This window comes from Dermochelys coriacea, chromosome 6, assembly GCF_009764565.3.
Source record: "Dermochelys coriacea isolate rDerCor1 chromosome 6, rDerCor1.pri.v4, whole genome shotgun sequence".
Taxonomy (NCBI): Eukaryota; Metazoa; Chordata; order Testudines; family Dermochelyidae; genus Dermochelys; species Dermochelys coriacea.
This window is the reverse complement of record NC_050073.1, coordinates 9,849,457-9,871,638: the sequence shown is the minus strand read 5'-3', so window position 1 is coordinate 9,871,638 and position 22,182 is coordinate 9,849,457. Positions and strand designations below refer to the sequence as shown.

The window sequence follows — 22,182 nt, the reverse complement described above, 5'->3', positions numbered from 1 at the left end:
ACACATTAAAGAGTGTACGGTGTTCAGATACTACAGTGGGGTGAGAGAAAAACCTAAGACATGACATTCTCTGGCCCATGCTATGCGGGAGGTCAGACTAGATGATCACAATAGTCCACCCTGGCCTTCAGATCTATAGCAACTGAGGGGGTGGAGTGGAAGCCCAGGCAAAAAAGGTGATGGAGACTGAATCCCCCAGGATCATATGTTTCCCCCAAAAAACAGTCAATGGCCTCCCAAAACAAGACAGGGCTAGATACGGGATCGGGGGAGGGACCCACCAGGATCTGATCGTGCACACGGCAGTTCTGGAGTTGGTCCTGGAGGTCACAGGCAAAACTGAGATAGGAGAGCAGGTCCCTCATGTAGAGAAAGTTGATCACCATGACAACAGTTGCAGCAATAATCTGAATCACCAGACAGGCCTTCACCTGGAAGACAGCAGAACTATGGGCAATGCTGCTATGGATCAAAACGGAGCCCAAGGGAGTGGCGCGGGGAAGGAGAAAGAAAGAGATACAGAGGAACAGGATTGATCACTCACCAGGGCCATGCTAGGTGCTCTGTCAGCAGCGATGGCAATGATGCCAGCCAAGAATAACTAGGGAAAGAGTCAGAGCACAAGGAGTAACAGTCAGGGCTTTCAGGGAGAGACGGCTATTCAGCACTAGGAAAGCAGGGCTGGCACTGCAGGGCCTCGGCAGAGCTTCAGGAGGAGCAGGACTGGGATTGAGAGGCACCAGAGTTCTGCATGTGGGAGCCCAGGGCAGGAGGATTATAGGTCAGGACTGAAGGGCACTGAAGGGTGTGCGGGTGGGCCAGCAGGGGTAGCTGAGACAACATATTGAATCTATTTCCCTAAGTTAAGTATCCTCACACTTTCTTGTCAACTGTCTAAATAGGCCATCTTGATTATCACTACAAAAGTTTTTTTCTCCTGCTGATAATAGCTCATCTTAACTAATTAGCCTCTTACAGTTTGTATGGCAACTTCTACCTTCTCTGTACATGTATATATATCTATATATCTATATATATATATATCTTCTTACTATGTTCCATTCTATGCATCCGATGAAGTGGGATGTAGCCCACGAAAGCTTATGCTCTAATAAATGTGTTAGTCTCTAAGGTGCCACAAGTCCTCCTGTTCTTTTTTGAGACAACTCATTCTCTTACCAGGATTCCTGGGAAGAAGTGGATGTCGACACTATCCGTGTAAGCGCAGTTGTCGATGACGAAGAGGGTTCCAAAGGCCATCTGCAGCAGCCCCACCACCACTAGCACTGCCTGGCAACGAGAGACGCTGCGGCCATTGGCAAGGGGGCTGGGAGCATTGCAGTCACTAAGGATGCCAGTCAGATACCAACGTGCAGGGATGCCATCCCTTGGAATGCAGGGAGCACAAGCCACATCACCCAGGGTGCCACCCTCATCTCTACGGAGTGGCAAAAGAGCTGGGTCCCCATTGCCCACAGAGCCAGGTTTGGCGGCTCTGCCCCAGCTGTTGGTTGAGGGAACATCAGGGAGACCAAGGCAGGAGACATGGGAGGGAAGCCCCAGCTCTGTGTCTCCCTGGGAAAGGCCTCACCCCAAAGACTCTGGGCTGCACCCCGAGGAAGCTGTGCAGCAGGGATTCCAGCTCTGGAATGGTGACCCCCCCGGCGTGATGACACGGAACAATCCCCAAGTGGACTCCTGCAAACGAGCTTGTGAAGGGAGTAATGGGATAGTGTCAATCTGAGGAGGACATGGAGAAGAGACATCTCCCCCACTCCAGCCCATGCAGCCCCCTCATGAGAGAGGCACCCCCAGGAGTATCTGCCTGGTCCCCGTGGGGAAAGCCCCAAGGGAGGGCGAACAAGCTGGTCTCTAGCTAGGAGACAAGGTGGAAGCAGAGGGGACCATGATAGGGGCACAGATTTAGGGGTTCCAGGATGAGAGACTCCTCTGACCAGGAGGAATGAGGAGCAGGGGTCCTGTCCTGTCCCAGAGGGTCCTTCACTCCCCTCAGGCCAGTCACCCCTTCTTTTAGTGATCCAGCCCCCAAACCCCTCATCCCATCCATTGCCCTCTGCATTGACCCCCCACCACACACACACATATCTCCCTCTCCACACTCACCTGGGTCTCTCTGTCCTGGCACTGAGGTGGGCTCCAGGCTCACACTGTGGGTTCCAATCACCAACTTTACACCTGGTTCTCCTGCTGCTCCCCCCAGGCTGATCTGATCCCTCGTGTCTCCTTGGAGGCCTGCCAGGAACTGTCCCAACCTCCTGTGGGGCTGCCGGATGCTTACCACAGAGAAGGAGCTTTCAACACAACTCAGCACATGCTGCCCTGCACAGTCACTGTGCTCCTGCTCTCCCCCTGTGTGGGAAGCCTGAGGCGGGAATGGGCCTGTCAGCTCCCGTCCAGCCCAGGGAAGGTCACAGTGCTGCAGGAGCCAAGGGGTGCGGCCCATCTGGGGGCCAAGCCGTGCAGCTGCCTGTGAGGCTGGGTGGCTCCAGGGGATGGGAATGAGTGGCTGCAGGGTGGTTGAGGGGATCTGCCGTTCTGGAAATGTGAATATGTTGGGGAGGGCCACCAGGAAAAGAGACATACACCAAGATGGCCATGCCAGGGAGATCACCCCTCTCCCCCACCCACTCCACTCCACTTCGGCCCTCAGAGAGAGATTATCACAACCACCAGCCATTCCTGGAGAGCTGCCCCCCCATCTCCTCCAGGATGTACACACATCTCCCCCCACCCCATCCCTAGCTCTCCCAATTGAACCCACACAACACTCTGTCTTCCCACCAAGGCAGGTATCCTGCTCCCCACACACAGCCTTCACCCATCTGGGACAGTTATTCAGGCAGTCACACTCAGGGTGATAATTATATACTGAGGGGGCAGGGGCTGGCATTGTTCCCATGCCACAGGGCCCCCCCCCCACACACACACACAACCAGCCTAATCACAGGGCCATTTTCTGCATCTGCCCCCACCCAACACACCTCCCAGGTAGACAAATTCCCTGGCCCCAGGCGGCCTCCTCACTTCCCAATAGACAGCGACGTTTCTCTATGTCCTTCCAAGAGCCCCCCCACCAACCTGTTGCAATCCCAGCCCTTGCCCCCTCCAGGCCAGGCAGAGGACCCCAGCTGGGGGAAGCTGCTGCAAGTGCCTGTTGATTTAGAAGGTTTCTCTCTGGGAGCAACCCCATCAGCCATGCACAACCAGTAAACCATGTGGGTTTGGTTTTTTGGCCAAGAGACTATCAATTCTGGTAATGCGCAGCTACCTCCCTGCACCTGACCAGCAATCATCATTCCCTCCCCCCAACTCCTAGAACAATCAGTGCTGGGGCCTGGAGTGGGGATGGCTGGATCACAGACCCACATACAATTCACTGCAGTCTTTACAGTGTAAGAGAGAGACACCAACTCTCTCAGTTACTGCCAGCACCATCCACCTAGAGTAGATTCCAAGGCCAGAAGAAACATCTGTGATCAGCTACTCTGACGTCCTGCTTAGCACAGGCCACAGGACTGCCCTGAATTCATTACTGTTTGAATTAGCACAGATCATAGAACCACAGGGTTAGAAGGGACCACAAGGAGGGCCAGCTAGTCTAATGCCCTGCCAAGAAGCAGGATTTGTTGTGTCTAAGCCCTCCAAGGCTGGATAGCCATCTGTCTCTTTTTGAAAACCTCCAGTGAAGGAGCTTCCGCGACCTCCCTAGACAGTTTGTTCCGTTGGCCTACTGTTCTTACAGTTAGGAAGCTCTGCCTGAGGTTTAATCTAAATCTGCCATGCGCTTGTTTGAACCTATTGCCTCTTGTCTTGCCCTCTGTGGAACAACTTTTCTCCATCTTTTTTATTGCACAGATCCTTAGGACTTAATCTTGACTTAATTTGCTAGTGATTGAGAATCCACTACAGCACTTGGAAAGCTGTTCCAATGGTTAGTTACCCTCACTGTTTTTTAAAAAAATTGCATCTTATTTCTAGTCTCAGTTTGTCTTGCTTCAACTTCCTGCTGGATCTTGTAAGTCTTTGTCTGCTAGACTGAACAGCCCTTAATTTTCAAGTTTATGTACTCCATATAGGTACTGATTCATAGAATCATAGAAGGTTAGGGTTGGAAGAGACCTCAGGAGGTCATCTAGTCCAACCCCCTGCTCAAAGCAGAACCAATACCAACTAAATCATCCCTTTGTCAAGACTAGGCCTTAAAAACCTCTAAGGATGGAGATTCCACCACTTCCCTAGGGAACCCATTCCAGTGCTTCACCACCCTCCGAGTGAAATAGTGTTTCCTAACATCCAACCTAGCCCTCCCCCCGCAACTTGAGATCATTGCCCCTTGTTCTGTCATCTGCCACCACTGAGAACAACCAAGCTCCATCCTCTTTGGAACCCCCCCTTCAGGTAGTTGAAGGCTGCTATCAAATCCCCCCTCACTCTTCTTTTCTGCAGACTAAATAAGCCCAGTTCCCTCAGCCTCTCCTCGTAAGTCATGTGCCCCAGCCCCCTGATCATTTTTGTTGCCCTCCGCTGGACTCTCGTCCAGTTTGTCCACAACCCTTCTGTAGTGGGAGGACCAAATCTGGATGCAGTACTCCAGATGTGGTCTCACCGGTGCCGAATAGAGGGGAATAATCACTTCCCTCGATCTGCTGGCAATGACTCCTAATAATGAAGGCAAATATGCCATTAGCCTTCTTGGCAACAAGGGCACACTGCTGACTCATATCCAGCTTCTCGTCCACTGTAATCTCTAGGTCCTTTTCTTCAGAACTGCTACTTAGCCAGTCAGTCCCCAGCCTATAGCGGTGCATGGGATTCTTCCATCCTAAGTGCATGACTCTGCACTTGTCCTTGTTGAACCTCCTCAGATTTCTTTTGAGCTAATCCTCCAATTTGTCTAGGTTACTGTGGACTCTATCATAGAATCATAGAATATCAGGGTTGGAAGGGACCTCAGGAGATCATCTAGTCCAACCCCCTGCTAAAAGCAGGACCAATCCCCAATTTTTGCCTCAGATCCCTAAATGGCCCCCCTCAAGGGCTGAACTCACAACCCTGGGTTTAGCAGGCCAATGCTCAAACCACTGAGCTATCTCTCCCCTCCAGCATATCTACCTCTCCCCCCAGTTTAGTGTCATCTGCAAACTTGCTGAGGGTGCAATCCATCCCATCATCCATATCATTAATAAAGATGTTGAACAAAACCGGCCCCAGGACTGACCCCTGGGGCACTTGAATTCTATCAAGTCACCCTATAATATTTGTCTTTACATTAATGTAACACTGATGCCCCTGGGTTCAGTTCTCAGGAGCAAGTATTGAACCTTTGACCTCTGGATCTTAATACACAAGCATCTTCTGCTCCTAGTTAAAAGGGGCAGATCTTAGCCAAAGCTGTAGCAGACAGAAGCTCTAGTTGGCATAGCTACCACTAGAAGGGGACAGAGTGCCGTGCTAAGTAGCTACAGGCTATACCAGGGGTCGGCAACGTTTCAGAAGTGCTGTGCCAAGTCTTCATTTATTCACTCTAAGGCCTGGTCTACACTATGACTTTAGGTCGAATTTAGCAGTGTTATCTCAATTTAACCCTGCACCTGTCCACACAACGAAGCCCTTTTTTTCAACTTAAAGGGCTCTTAAAATCTATTTCTTTACTCCACCCCCAACGAGGGGATTAGCGCTGAAATCGGCCTTGCCAGATCGAATTTGGGGTATTGTGGATGCAATTCGCGGGTATTGGCCTCCAGGAGCTATCCCAGAGTGCTCAGTTGTAACCGCTCCGGACTGTGCTCTCAACTCAGATACACTGGCCAGGTATACAGGAAAAGGCCCGCAAACTTTTGAATCTCATTTCCTGTTTGGCCAGCATGGCGAGATAACCTGCACAGGTCACCATGCAGAGCTCATCATCACAGGAGACCATGCAGTCCCAGAATCGCCGAAGAGCTCCAGCATGGACCGAATGGGAGGTATGGGATCTGATTGCTGTATGGGGAGATGAATCCGTGCTGGCAGAACTCCGTTCGAAAAGACGAAATGCCAAAATATTTGAAAAAATCTCTGATGGCATGAAGGACAGAGGCTATAACAGGGACCCGCAGCAGTGCCACGTGAAAATTAAGGAGCTCAGGCAAGCCTACCAAAAAAACAGAGAGGCAAACGGCCGCTCCAGTTCACAGCCCCAGACATGCTGCTTCTATGATGAGCTGTATGCCATTCTAGGGGGTGCAGCCACCACTACCCCAAACCTGTGCTTTGACTCCGTCGAAGGAGTGGGAGACAACATGGAAGCGGGTTTTGGGGGCGAGGAAGATGATGAGGAGGAGGAGGTTGTAGATAGCTCACAGCAAGCAAGCGGAGAAACCAGTTTCCTCAACAGCCAGGAACTGTTTATCACCCTGGACCTTGACCCAGTACACCCCGAACCCACCCAAGGTGGGCTCCTGGACCCTGAAGGTGGAGAAAGGACCTCTGGTGAGTGTACCTTTGTAAATATTATACATGGTTTAAAAGCAAGCGTGTTTAATGATTAATTTGCTCTTGCATTAGCGGCCAGTACAGCTACTGGAAAAGTCTGTTAACGTGTCTGGGGATGCAGTGGAAATCCTCCAGGGACATCTCCATAAAGCTCTCCTGGATGTACTCCCAAAGCCTTTGCAAAAGGTTTCTGAGGAGGGCAGCCTTATTCCATCCTCCATGATAGGGCACTTTACCATGCCAGGCCAATAGCACGTAGTCGGGAATCATTGCAGAACAAAGCATTGCAGCGTATGGTCCCAGTGTTTGCTGGCATTCAAACAACATCTGTTTTTGGCCAAGGTGCTCGAAGTACCACAGGCCTGGCAGGACTACTTTGAGAAAAACAAGGCTTACACACAGCTGTGAGTTATTGACTTTACTGAAGGTTAGTGATCTATTTGCAACGGGGACTTTAAGCTTTGCAGTTACGGAGGCGGGGAACCCAGCACACCGGAGCTCTGCCTGGCACGGAGTCCAATGGAGGGGCAGACAATTAGCGTTAATAAGCATTACATAAAAACAGCTTATGAATATAGAATTAGGTATTTTTAAAGGGGGATTGGCTTTAGCTGCTTTTTGTGTTTTTTAGTAATTATTTATGTTTTATAGTAATTTTTTGGCTTGAGAAATTTTTTAGCTAGGCCGTAACAAAGTTTTTTTGCAGTTTTTTATACTTTTTTTTTTTTTTGCTTTCTCGAGCGATGTTAAGGACTGTGAGGATACAGTGTGGATGGGAAACCGCGCACAGCACTGGGAGACTAGGCCATGGCCGCAAAGGCAGCAAAAATACAAGCCAAGAAGGCAAATAAGGCCAATAAGCAGGCCTTGAACAAGATGGGTGGCCCAAAGCATACAAATTTGTATATGTAATAGTTTTATTAATTGTTTTTAGTAAGGAATAGTGCTGGACGAGGGTTAGGTTTGTGCAGATGCTGATGAAACAGGTTTTTATTATGGCACTTATGGTATACGTACGCGGTAAGCAAAATGACGTCACATTAATAGCACTTTGGGCTAACACCAACCAGGCATTTACGGAGGAGGTGATAGCTCTTGCAGCAGTGATTTTTATAAGAAGCGCTGCGACAAACGGGAGAGCGAGATCATGCGGGGATAGTTTTTTTTTGGGGGGGGGAGTATGTCTGCTTATTTTTTTTTAGTGGTGAGGACTACAGCGGCTTGCGATTCCTGCTGCAGTACTGTTTATCACGTTAGCCAATACATGCTATTTGGTCTCGCTCGGGGCACTGGTATTTCAATTTACGGGAGGTAAAGGGAACAGGTTACACAGGGCCTCCCCTTGCTCCCATTGCAATGGCTCTGTTGCAGCATTGGTGCAATAGAGGGCGCTCAACGAGCGGTTTGAATTTAACCAATATGGGGGATAAAATTGTAAGCCTGAAACCAATGGTGTGATGAAAAATAACCATGGTGGCTCATATTGGAGCTGCGACTGGGCGGACCAGGGGTTTACCTCCTGTCCGGGCTGCAGGGCATAAGGGTGTGGTGTGTAAAAGGTAACTACGCCTTGCGCGGGGTCAATCACATCCGGCGCCTGTATGAGATTCACCCGTAAGTGGGCATGTACGGCAGGAAGAAAGACCAGACACTGGAAGGGCGTCTGGCCACCCAACAAATGATTGTTGAGTAGCCAGAGAGCCTGCTCCAGCACTCCAGACCACCCGCGGAGCGTGTGGGTGGGAGTGAGGCGACGGATTTGATTCTTTAAGAGCCTGTTTAGGCACTTAATAAGGCCACTTGCTGTAGGCGTATACGGAAGGTGGTAGTGCTAATTTACTGCTATGTTTGTGGCCCAGGGTCGTACGGCCCAGGCCGTAAAGTGGGTTTTTTGGTTGCTTTGTAGAGTGCGGGGAGTTTTGTAGCGGGAGCACAGTTGCTGTAGCGCAGCCAACGTAGTTGCTGCGGCCATGGTGGCGCTGGGGTATACAAACAGCAAGCCAGTATATGTATTTACAGCCGTAAAGACATACTGCCAGCGCCGCTCTTGAGGCAAGGGGCCAATATAGTCCATTTGCCAATCCTGACAGGGACCTGCAGCCCGAGAAATTTTGCCGGTTGGTCCCAGGAGGGCAATGGGTGCCAAGCGGGAGCAAACTGGACAACTGGCACAAACCATCCGACAGGCCACCAAGGGCAGGGAGGCGCCTTGGCGGAGGGCCATGACTTGTTTTAAACGTGAGGACAACTTCTGGTTGTAGGGCACCTCCTTGCACCTGCAACTCCAGGACCGGGAGCGCCAGAGCCATGGCAGGGGACTCCTCCTCCCCCTTGTCTGAGGATGAGGAGTCCCAAATGTTCCCATTCCAAGTTTTGGGGTCCCAGGAGGGGGCAGCGGTCACTGCACGCACCTGGGCGATGGTTACCGGCTGCCGCCCGTGCCTGAGGCGCCTTTTATTCGCTACTTGGGCAACCAACACTTCACAGCGTTGTGTCAGCTCCTGGGCGCGCTCCGCCTGGGAGGTGACAACTTCTTGAGCCATGGCCCGGGCCTCCACCTGCGCCGTGCATTCCTGAGTCTTCCCTTCCAGTGCTCGCTGTAAGCAGAGCACCTCCTCATCCTGGGCCTGGACAGCGGTCAGGAGGAGCCACCCTAGCTCCCCCATCACCTGCCACTCCGCCCCAGAGCGCCAGTTCGCTCATAACCGTTGTAACCCTTTTACCAGCTACATGGGTGTAACCCCTGCAGCCTGTTGAAACTCCAGCCAATCCGCCAGGGCAGCCCACCCAGCCATGATCCGCACTACTGGCCCCCAGCGCTTTGTTGGGGGCCATGCTGGTATGTGCTGTAGGGACAGCAATGGCTTTCCTAGTTTTTTTAACCTTTGGCCAAAGCGGCATTGCTTTTCAGGGTACCCTGTTCGCTGCACCAAATGTTTTGGGCCAAGGTGCTCGAAGCACCACAGGCCTGGCAGGAGTACTTTGAGAAAAATGAGGCTTACAACACAGCTGTGAGTTATTGGCTTTACTGAAGATTAGTGATTTTCCTGCCTCCGTGACTGCAATGCTTAGAGTCCCCGTTGCGGGTAAGTCACGAACCTTCAGTAAAGCCAATAACTCACAGCTGTGTTGTAAGCCTCGTTTTTCTCAAAGTACTCCTGCCAGGCCTGTGGTGCTTCGAGCACCTTGGCCCAAAACAACATACGTTCTTTATCTCTCTGTGTTACCCTCAGGAGAGTGATATCATTCATGGTCACCTGGTTGAAATAGGGTGGTTTTAGTAAGCGGACATTCGGAGGTGCCCGTTCCTGCTGGGCTGTTTGCCGATGGCTGAACAGAAATCTTCCCCGCTGTTAGCCACGCGGTAGAGGGAGGGGTGAAGCCATCATCCCAGAGAATTGGGTATGTGTGTGTGTGGGTGGGGGGGGGTTAGTTTGATTTCTGCTGCACATGAATCCAGAAACCGCAGCCCCTCCTTTTAAATTACCAACTCATTTTTAATGGGTAACCCAACAGCTACTTCATATGGGAAATGAGGGCGCTGCTGTTTGGAACCATTCCCACGTTATGAAGGTTAAAGAAGCCAAAAGACTGTGGCTTATCATGGTTGCCTGCAAGCCGAATTCTGCTGCCCAGCCCTGTATGAGTGATCTCTCACACCAAACTGGCATACCCTCAATAAGAGGCAAAAATGCAACCTTGTAATGAAAGCATATGTGCTGTGTAATGTTAACAACAAGGTTTACCGTGAAAGAACGTACCCATTGTTCTATAAAATGTGTCTTTTTAACTACCACTCTCCCTGTTTTTTCCCTCCACCAGCTGCATATGTTTCTTCTTCCAAGAGGCTAGCGAAGATTAGAAGGCGAAAAAAATACACTCACGCTGAAATGTTCTCTGACCTCATGCTGTCCTCCCACACTGACAGAGCACAGCAAAATAAGTAGAGGCAGACAAACTCAGAATGCAGGAAAACTCAATATGACCCCGAGGAGAGGTGGGGGGGCTGAAGATGGTAGGTGGCGTCAGCTTGCTAAAAGCAGGCAGGAATCAATGATCAGGCTCAAGGAGGATCAAACTCATATGCTCCAGTGTATAGTTGAGCTGCAGGAAAGGCAGCAGGACCACAGACCGCCGCTACAGCCCCTGTGTAACCAACTGCCCTCCTCCCCAAGTTCCATAGCCTCTTCATCCAGACACCCAAGAACGTGGGGGGGGGGCCTCCAGTCACCCAGAGGATTGCCCAAGCAAGAGAAGGCTGGCATTCAATAAGTTTTAAAGTGCTAGGTGGCCTTGTCCTTCCCTTCTCCACCACCCCACCCCGTGCTTCCCTCCTCCACCACCCCTCACAGGCTACCTTGGCAGTTAGCCCCCTTTTGGTGTGATGAATTAATAAAGAATGCATGAATGTGAAGCAACAATGACTTTATTGTCTCTGCGAGCAGTGATCGAAGGGGGGAGGGGAGGGTGCTTAGCTTACAGGAAAGTAGAGTGAACCAATGGGGGGGGGGGTGGAGGCGGTGTTTCATCAAGGAGAAACAAATGGAAGTTTCACACCGTAGCCTGGCCAGTCATGAAACTGGTTTTCAAAGCTTTTCTGATGCTCACTGCCCTGGTGTCTGGCTGCGCATAATCAGCAGCCAGATGATTTTCCTCAACCTCCCACCCCACCATAAACATCTCCCCCTTACTCTCACAGATATTGTGGAGCACACAGCAAGCAGTAATAACAATGGATATAATGGTTTTGCTGAGGTCTAACTGAGTCAGTAAACTGCACCACCAACATCCAAATGCACATTCTATCACCATTCTGCACTTGCTCAGCCTATAGCTGAACAGCTCCTGACTACTGTCCAGGCTGCCTGTGTATGGCTTCATGAGCCATGGCATAAAGGGGTAGGCTGGGTCCAAGGAGAACTATAGGCATTTCAACATCCCCAACGGTTATTTTCTGGTCTGTGAAGTAAGTCCCTTGCTGCAGCTGTTGAAACAGACCAGAGTTCCTCAAGACGCGTCATAGAATCATAGAATATCAGGGTTGGAAGGGACCTCAGGAGATCATCTAGTCCAACCCCCTGCTCAAAGCACGACCAATCCCCAATTTTTGCCCCAGATCCCTAAACGGCCCCCTCCAGCCTTTCCCGGCCATCCCACGTTGATGTTGGTGAAACGTTCCTTGTGATCCAGCAGTGCTTGCAGCACCATTGAAAAGTATCCCTTGCGGTTTATATACTCACTGCCTTGGTGCTCCGGCACCAAGATAGAGATATGGGTTCCATCTATGGCCGCACCACAGTTAGGGAATCCCATTGCAGGAAAGCCATCCACTATGACCTGCACATTTCCCAGAGTCACTACCCTTGATATCAGCAGCTCAGTGTTAGCGTTGGCTACTTGCATCACAGCAGCCCCCACATTAGATTTGCCCACTCCAAATTGATTCCCGACTGACCAATAGCTGTCTGCCGTTGCAAGCTTCCACAGGGCTATTGCCAAATCACTTGTCAACTGTGACGGCTGCTCTCATCTTGGTATTCTTGTGCTTAAGGGTAGGGGAAAGCAAGTCAAAGTTCCATGAAAGTGCCCTTACGCATGCGAAAGTTTTGCAGCCACTGTGAATCATCCCAGACCTGCAGGCAGGCAGCAGGCTGAGCGGGGCTGGCAGCCAGGACCGAGCGGGGCCGGCGGCCGGGACCCCGGCTCACAGCAGTGTGCCAGTAAAAATCCACTCACATGCTGCCTTTGGCATGCGTTGGAAGACAGGATATCAGGCTCGCTGGACCATTGGTCTGATAGACTATGGCCATTTTATGAAGAATCAACATTTGTCACAAGGATGAGTGAAATTCTTTGTTTTAACAAAAAAATTTCATTCAAATATTTTAAAGTGAAAGATTTTGTTTTAGTTTTTGAAAGCAAGTATTTTTGGAAGGCTCCTTTCTGGAGCAGTTTGTTTAAGCTGTCTCCAGCCTTCCAATCCCTCCCTCCCCCCCCCAAAAAAAGAAGTAGACAGGCAAAGTGAGGGAAATGAAAACCTCACACTGCCTCCCCTGTCTCCAAAATAATCTGAATTTTCTGCTTTAGGTTTTGGAAAAGCAAAAACTTTCAATTTTACCAAAAACTTGTTTGCAAGTTGTCAACAAATAAATATTTTTGTGGAGAAATTGTCAACAAACCCCCATTTTCTCAGGAGTGCTTTGATCAATTCTAGTTCAAACCCACATGGCTGCCCCCATCACTGCCTCCAAGCCCCTTCATAATATTTGAAAGAAATGAAATTCCAGGAGTCACTTCTCATAGGTCTCCATGAGGTTTGAGGCAGCAGTGGTGGTACAGAAGGAAGCAAAGAATCCCCTTGGAAAGGCAGAGGGGAAGAACACTGTGTGCTCCATTACTCACGGGCTTTGCCTTCAGAGTGCTTTAATTCTCTCAAAACTGTCATGAGACACCTGCCATTATGGCGGCCAGAGCAAAGCTGTGGTGAAGAAGTCAGCTGAGAAGTTTGTGAGCCCTAGTGAAGTAGGGCTTCAGTTTTTATCACTTCACCTCACCCTGTGCACCAGTGCATGGCACTAGCAGGTCAGCATTGCACTGGTGCAGGTGACAGGCAAGTCATGTGGACCATCAGACCCCACCAAGGCTCTGCTCAATTGTGCTTCCCTGCAGCTAAAATATGGATTAACTAGAGCTGCACTCAGCCTTGGTGTGACAGACCCATTGTCCACATCCCATCCTCAGCAGGACAACCCAGGACTCCTGGGCCATTTGCAAAGCTCAGAGGGGCAGCCCTGCAATGCCAAGACTCCCCTTGGCGGAAGGGTGAAGTCCTGGTAAGGAGGAGAGACTTTGCTCCTTGAAGCAAGTTGGGACCCGTTCTCAGCCCCCAGCACTGCGTGGAGGATGCTCACTTACCTGGGGTAGAAGCAGTCTATGGGGAGGGAGAAGGTGCTGGCTCGGATCATGCCCCCCATGGCAGAAGGTCTGTAGTAGAGGAAGTTTCTGTAGTGGATGATGTCAGGTAGGAGCTATGCAGAGCAAACAGAGCCAAGGTTCAGTATCCCCCAGGATACTCAGCTGCACCCTGCTTCATCCATCCACCCAGCAGCAGGGCATCCTGTCCAGCCATAGCCCAGGAGGATAGCTACTGTGACCAACCAGAAGGGAGAGGGGCATACACCATTGGAGACACACCTCAGGGCACCAAGGTTGGCCCCTACAATCCTCCACCCATTGACATTCAGGGGCCTGAGGAATGGCAGAGGGCGAGGGGGAGAATAGTAAAGAGATTCCAGCTAGAGGGAGAAGAGAATTCATTCTTCACGGCTATAGCATCATCAGCCCTGCTTGATCCAACATCAGGGCTTGGACCTAGCACTGGGACTCCTAGGAGCAGGAGCGATTACCACAAAATCCAGAGAAATCCATCTCCTAGCCAGGAGCTGTAGCAGAGTCAAGCCTCTGTGGATCAGTCACTAGAAGGGACATGCAGGGCCCTTAAGAAGGGGTTACAATGGTACCTACCAACTGAGTGCATCATCACATGTTAATAACAATTAAGCCCTAGGACCCCTCCCCACCATGGAGGACAGTTAGTCTGTCATTTTCCAGGTGGGGGAAACGGAGACAAAGATAGGAAAGTCCCTTCCCATGGGGGCACAGTGAGTATATGGGGAGCCTGGGGTACTGCTTCCAGCTCTACAACTTCCCAGGCCTGTAACTACCCACCTTAGATCAGTCCATGCACTACCTCCTCCTACAATTGTCGGCATCTGAGTAAAGAAGGAGTTATCCAAGCGATTTCACAAGCCAATGTTCACAGATCTGCTTCAGCACTTGTGCTGCACCAGCCCATCAGCAGTGTTACTGCAGCACTGACTAAGCCCTCCACAGCCGCTGCAGCACATCCGAGTCTGTGCACCCTTCCTCGGGTAGTAGAGAGCACGAGCCTGGAGCACTGGGCCTGGTGCAAAATGAGGCTGTGAACCAAAGTCAGGCCATGTATTAAAGGAGATGCTTACAAGTTCACTGTCCAGTGCAGGAATTTGGCAAAGTTGTTGCTAGTGTACTAGGCACTAGATATTTACAAAAATATATTCCAGCTAGTACAGATACAACCCAATCTAGTACAAGATAAGATGGTTAGATAAAATAACAAATAGGGATGTTTTGTCTAAGATATCAGAACAAGAGGAACAGATGTCATCATGAAACACTTAAGGTGATACGCAAGTTGTTTATCCCAGCTGTTTCTCTCAGTCTATAAATGTTGGGGTACCTCATCTTAACCCTTTGTCTGGCCTATGGGGCAATAGGAAGTCCCACAGCTGACTGAGCTGGTCTATTGTAATGGGCCTACATCTGTTAGCGTACCTGTAGAATCTATGGGGTGCTAGCACTGTGTGAGACCGGGTATCTGGGATGGAAGACACTGAGAATGCCACACTCAGGTCAGACCACAAGAATCAGGACAATTCTATAATTAGGTTAATCAAGCCAGTAACAAAAGAGCTTCTGCAGTACAACCCTGATTAGCCAGAAGCCACACAGTCCAAAACAAACAGGTCTAATATATCAGAGGGTAGCCGTGTTAGTCTGTATCCACAAATACAACAAGAAGTCCGGTGGCACCATAAAGACTAACAGATTTATTTGGGCATAAGCTTTCGTGGGTAAAAAAACCACTTCTTCAGATGCATGGCGTGAAAATTACAGATGCAGGCATGATATAATGACACATGAAGAGAAGGGAGTTACCTTACAAGTGGTAAGAGGTATTGAGAGGGCCAATTTGATCAGGGTGGATGTAGTCCACTCCCAATAATAGATGAGGAGGTGTCAATTCCAGGAGAGGCAAAACTGCTTTTATAATGAGCCAGCCACTCCCAGTCCCTATTCAAGCCCAAATTAATGGTGTTAAATTTGCAAATGAATTTTAGTTCTGCAGTTTCTCTTTGAAGTCTGTTTCTGAAGTTTTTGTGTTCAAGTATAGCTACTTTTAAATCTGTTATAAAATGTCCAGGAAGATTGAAGTGTTCTCCTACTGGCTTTTGTATGTTACCATTCCTGATGTCCGATTTGTGTCCATTTATTCTTTTATGTAGGGACTGTCCGATTTGGACAATGTACATGACGGGGCATTGCTGGAACATGATGGCATACACAACATTAGTAGATGTGCAGGTGAATGAGCCTACATGCCACATGGGGCTACAACAGTGGGACCCTCAACTCACCTAACAATATTGTTAATCTATCCAACCACACACTTAGCCCGGTGGAAGAGTCTATCCTATCTCGGGGACTCTCTTTCTGCCCCTCCACCCCCACGAACATGATACAGTTCTGTGGTGATCTGGAAGCCTACTTTCGTCGTCTCCAACTCAAGGAATATTTTCAACACACCTTTGAACAGTGCACTAACCCACAGGAACCCTCCTACCAACACTACAAGAGGAGGAATTCTGTGTGGACTCCTCCTGACAGTCGAAATGACAGACTGGACTTCTACATAGAGTGCTTCCGCAGATGTGCACAGGCTGAAATTTTGAACAAACAGCATCACTTCCCCATAACCTCAGCCGTACAGAACGCAACGCCATCCACAGCATCAGAAACAACTCTGACATTATAATCAAAGGGACTGACAAAGGAGGTGCTGTAGTCATAATGAACAGGTCGGATTATAAACAGGAGGCTGCCAGGCAACTCTCCCACACCACATTCTACAGGCCACTATCCTCTGATCCCACTGAGGAGTACCAAAAGAAACTACACAAGCTGCTCAAGAAACTCCCTGCTACAGCATGGGAGCAAATCTACAAGGGCACACCACCACAGCCCCAACCAGGGGTATTCTATCTGCTACCCAAGATCCATAAACCTGGAAACCCTGGACGCCCCATCATCTCAGGCATCGGCACTCTTACAGCAGGATTATCTGGACTCGCTCCTCATACCCTATGCTACCAGCACTTCTAGCTATCTTTGAGACACCACCGACTTCCTGAGGAAACTACAATGCATTGGCAAACATCCAACTGTGTTTGGGTGGACTGTGCCAGGACTTCCAGTTCTCCCTGCTTGTTTCCCAGGCTCCTTGCATTTGTGTATAGGCACTTGAGATAACTCGCTGATCGTCCCTCTTTCTCAGTATGAGGCAGGAGCCCTGCCCCCTCGCGTGCTCCTGCTCGTGCTTCCTCCCGGTATCCCACTTCCCCACTTACCTCAGGGCTTTGGTTTCCTTCCCCCGGTGAACCTAGTTTAAAGCCCTCTTCACTAGGTTAGCCAGCCTGCTTGCGAAGATGCTCTTCCCTCTCTTCGTTAGGTGGAGCCCATCTCTGCCTAGCACTCCTCCTTCTTGGAACACCATCCCATGGTCAAAGAATCCAAAGCCTTCTCTCCGACACGACCTGCATAGCCATTCGTTGACTTCCACGATTCGATGGTCTCTACCCAAGCCTTTTCCTTCCACGGGGAGGATGGACGAGAAGACCACTTGCACCTCAAACTCCTTTATCCTTCTTCCCAGAGCCACGTAGTCTGCAGTGATCCGCTCAAGGTCATTCTTGGCAGTATCATTGGTGCCCACGTGGAGAATCAGGAAGGGGTAGCGATCCGAGGGCTTGATGAGTCTCGGCAGTCTCTCTGTCACATCGTGAATCCTAGCTCCTGGCAAGCAGCAGATTTCTCGGTTTTCCTGGTCAGAGCGGCAGATAGATGACTCAGTTCACCTGAGGAGAGAGTCCACAACCACCACCACCACTCACCTCCTTCTCTTGGAGCGGTGGTCGTGGACAACCCTAGGACAGTTCATCTCATGCCTTCCAATCAGCAGAGTCTCCTTCTGTTCTCTTCCCTCAGATGTGTCATCTAGTCCACTCTCCACATTAGTACCTGTGGAAAGAAAATGAAAACGGTTACTTACCTGTATCTGCATTGCTGGTACATGGACACTCCCCTTTCTTCTTCTGGAGGTCACATGCTGCCAAATTTCTTCACCGTTCTTCTGTCCCCGCAGTGCAGCCTGCTCTGAATCTTCAGAACTGTGTGTCTGTAGAAGCATATCCTGACGTCTGTCCAGGAAATCTTCATTTTCTCTTATGCAATGCAGGGGTCGATACCTGTTGCTCCAGACCTCGAACCTTCTCTTCCAATATGGAGACCAGCTTGCACTTTCTTCCACAGGACAGAAGCAACTTTGTCTGTACAAAGACAAACATGGCACATCCAGTGCAGGTCACAACAGATGAACACTCCACATCCATATTACCTTCCTTCTACAAGCTTCCTCAGGAATTGTAACTACTCAGAGAAGCCGGCAAGATGTAAGCCTCAGTGGATTCTCCCCAGGCGAACTCCCAGGCAAACTCCCTCTGTTAGCCTTTCTGCTGTTCGATTCTCAGCTGGTTCACAGCTGACTGGCTTTTTACTCTTCATGAACAAGGTCAGCTCCCAGACTACTGCACTGGGCAGCACAGCATGGGGAGGAGGTGACTAGCCCTCTGTGGAGAAAGAAGTGGTTCAGGACTATTTAGAAAAGCTGAACGAGCACAAGTCCATGGGGCCGGATGTGCTGTATCCGAGAGTGCTAAAGGAGTTGGCGGATGTGATTGCAGAACCATTGGCCATTATCTTTGAAAACTCATGGCGATTGGGGGAAGTGCCGGACGACTGGAAAAAGGCTAATGTAGTGCCCATCTTTAAAAAAGGAAAGAAGGAGGATCCTGGGAACTACAGGCCAGACAGCCTCACCTCAGTCCCTGGAAAAATCATGGAGCAGGTCCTCAAGGAATCAATTCTGAAGCACTTAGAGGAGAGGAAAGTGATCAAGAACAGTCAGTATGGATTCACCAAGGGCAAGTCATGCCTGACTAATCTAATTGCCTTCTATGACGAGATAACTGGCTCTGTGGATGAGGGGAAAGCAGTGTACGTGTTATTCCTTGACTTTAGCAAAGCTTTTGACATGGTCTCCCACAGTATTCTTGCCAGCAAGTTAAAGTAGTATGGGCTGGATGAATGGACTATAAGGTGAATAGAAAATTGGCTAGATTGTCGGGCTCAACGGGTAGTGACTAATGGCTCCATGTCTAGCTGGCAGCCGGTGTCAAGTGGAATGCCCCAAGGGTCGATCCTCGGGCCAGTTTTGTTCAATATCTTCATTAATGATCCGGAGGATGGCGTGGATTGCACCCTCAGCAAGTTTTCAGATGACACTAAACTGGGAAGAGAGGTAGATACGCTGGAGGGTAGGGATAGGATACAGAGGGACCAAGACAAATTAGAGGATTGGACCAAAAGAAATCTGATGAGGTTCAATAAGGACAAGTGCAGAGTCCTGCACCTAGGATGGAAGAATCTCATGCACCACTACAGACTAGGGACCGAATGGCTCGGCAGCAGTTCTGCAGAAAAGAACCTAGGGGTTACAGTGGACAAGAAGCTGGATATGAGTCAACAGTGTGCCCTTGTTACCAAGAAGGCCAATGGCATTTTGGGCTGTATAAGTAAGGGCATTGCCAGCAGATTGAGGGACGTGATCGTTCCCCTCTATTTGACATTGGTGAGGCTTCATCTGGAGTATTGTGTCCAGTTTTGGGCCCCACACTACAAGATGGACGTGAAAAAATTGGAAAACGTCCAGCGGAGGGCAACAAAAATGATTAGGGAACTGGAACACTGGACTTATGAGGAGAGGCTGAGGGAACTGGGATTGTTTAGTCTGCGGAAGAGAAGAATGAGGGGGGATTTGATAGCTGCTTTCAACTACCTGAAAGGGGATTCCAAAGAGGATGGATCTAGACTGTTCTCAGTGGTAGCAGATGACAAAATAAGGAGTAATGGTCTCAAGTTGCAGTGGGGGAGGTTTAGATTGGATATTAGGAAAAACTTTTTCACTAGGAGAGTGGTGAAGCACTGGAATGCATTACCTAGGGAGGTGGTGGACTCTCCTTCCTTGGAAATTCTTAAGGTCAGGCTTGGCCAAGCCCTGGCTGGGATGATTTAGTTGGGGATTGGTCCTGCTTAGAGCAGGGGGTTGGACTAGATGACCTCCTGAGGTCCCTTCCAACCCTGATATTCTAAGATTCTAGTCCTTGGAGACCTATACTGAGTCCCTGGAGTCCCTAGTGTACGAGTGCACTGCAATTAGTAACCCACAGCTGGCTCACGTCAGCTAGCTTTGGCTTGGACTGTAAAGTAGCTGTGTAGACGTTCAGGCTCGGGTTAAAGCATCAGGTTCTGGAGCTGACGCTCCAGCCTGAAGGTCTACACCGCAGTTGTACAGCCAAAGCCCAAGGCAGCTGACACACACCAGCCACAGGTGTGTAATTGCCATGCAGACATATCCCCAGCAGTCAGATGGCTTTTGATTTGCAATGGCCCACTGTGGACATGCAGGGTCTATGGTGCTTCAGGCCCCCATCTACACTACAGTGCTTTGCCAGTACAGCTATACCAACAGAGTACTCTAGTATGGGCTGAGCTTAGGCTAACAGAAGATGATTTTCATGTCTGCACAGTAATACCACCACCGTCACCATCCCCGAATGACATTTGCTAACCTGATAGAAGTTCTCTTCTGTTATCATAGCTGCATCTACATTTGGGGGCTTGCCAGCATACCTGGCTAGGGGATGTGGGTTCCCCCCGACCTCTCACTTGGCCCCAGTCTGCCAACACTAGGTCTCCAAACAGCCCCCAGCCACCCACATCTTCCCTACTCGCACACATGGGCCGCCAGGAATCCTCTCCATTTCAGGGGAGTGGAAACTGGAGCCACAGCAGTGCCAGGCTTTACCAACCCCAGAGCTGAAATACCAGACAGCCGCCTTCAGCCATCTACCCCTGATTGTGGAGGAGGAACAAGGAAGCTCTGCATCAGCCAGCAGGTTACTCCAGCTGAGACAGATCTCTCTGATAAAGCCAGGTTAGAGGCAGGAGAAAGTGAGAGCATTACTCCTTGAAGGACCCAAAAGACATCCAGAAGCACTTCCAAAAGCACCATGCCACATGCACAGCAGCTTGCCACCAGGCATGCTAGAGGGGGGCAAAGCCACTGAATCTGCGGGTGCCTCAAGCCAGACACCCTCAAAATGAGGTACCCAGAAATCCAGCAGCTGCTCTGGAAAGATTTGGTTTAATCAACATCACTCCTGCAGAGCTAGGACTAGAACCCAGGGCCCCAGACTCAGAGCTCCCACCCGCCCTAGCTACTAAGGGACACCACCCCACAAGCCTCTCAGGTGGGCAGAGTGTACAGCTGGTAGCTGTTTGTATTGTAGGCCTCATGCAACCAGAAGCACCAATTTAGCCACCCCAAGAGAAACCTTCACTATTGTCTCTATGCATTTTTGGTGGCAGTCTTCCTGGATCAGTGGCAGCAATGCTGGGTTTTGTTCTTTGAGCAGGAAGGTCTGATAACCCAAGAACTACTCATACCCCATCCTGCCTGGGACAAAGTCAAAGCACTGGGGTTCAGTTGATTTGTCACTGCAGACCCCAGCCATATCTCATCGCCTTTCTGCAGCTCATAGCTCAATAGCAGTTACCCCAACCCCCTCACCAGCAGGCTGGAGTGTAGACTGTTAAACATCTGGCTTAACCAGCAGCCTCCACTGTTTACTGAACAGGAGAGTGGCCATTTAACCCCTAGAGAAATTGCATCGGGGGGGGGGGGGGTGCTTACATGGACTGTCCGACCACACAGAGCTACTTCCACATCCAGCATCTGCAGGGAGACTGAGGTTTCCCATGTAGGCCAGGGATAAGTGAAGCTTGGTAAGCACCCTGCCAGCAGATAAGTCACTGAGCAGGCACCCAGAATATATGCTTATCAAGAGACCCCAGACTCTACTTTCCCAGAGTTACAAGAAGACAACAGGACCTGGATCCAGCTCTGCCCTACAGCAACCCTTCCTTGAGGCTAGAGCAGGAAGGCCCCACAAAGCTGGAGGATAAATCACAGCAAGAAGCTCAGTTTGCACCCAGCACTCCTCATTCCCCCCACTTTACCTGAAGCATTTTGAGCCCAAGCACCAGTGACTAATAGGCACAAAACCCAGCTCCCTACAGGAGCTCCCATCTTCCACTCCCCACACAGGAAACAGCCCTAAGAGGAGAAACTGCCCCCAGTGGCTGGTTTTATACCGGGGGCAGCAGAACTCAGGTGTCCGCGATTCCTCCATTACCAGCATGGGCCACAGCTCTGGTCCCATCCTCTGCAGCTTTGACAGGGGCAAGTGAGAGTAACCAGCCAAAGCCAGGAGAGTTGCATCTGGCACAGAGGTGGGCAAACTACGGCCCTCGGGACCATCCTGCCTGGCCCTTGAGCTCCCGGCCCGGGAGGCTCGTCCCCGGCCCCTCCCACGCAGCCTCGCCACCGCACGGGCAGCGCTCTGGGCTGCAGGGCTGTGCGCTCCTGCAGGGCAGCGCAGCAGGCCCCGGCCGGGCGGCACAGCTCCAGACAAGCTCACCCTAGACCCCGCCTATCCCATCCCTGGGACCCCTGCCACACACAGCTCTGGTGATGAGCCTCAATCCCAACCCACAGTTCCCTGTCCTCCCAGCCCTGGCCTCCCCCACAGCTCTGCTGAGGTCCCTCAGTCCCAAACTTCAATACTCTGGTATCCTAGCCCTGCACTCCCCCCACCCACTGCTTGATGATACCCTTCAATTGCAACCCAC

General features: G+C 50.5%; 1 protein-coding gene across 1 annotated transcript in view; it reads right to left on the bottom strand.

Moving 5' to 3' along the window:
• Positions 1-21,683, bottom strand: part of LOC119856927 — a 36,558-nt gene extending 14,875 nt beyond the window's left edge. Inside the window, 4 exon segments of the mRNA XM_043516301.1 lie at positions 1,180-1,290; positions 1,592-1,710; positions 2,125-2,294; positions 21,511-21,683. Coding sequence (XP_043372236.1) covers positions 1,180-1,290; positions 1,592-1,710; positions 2,125-2,294; positions 21,511-21,683 — 573 coding nt within the window.
• Between the last annotated feature and the right edge of the window lie 499 nt (positions 21,684-22,182).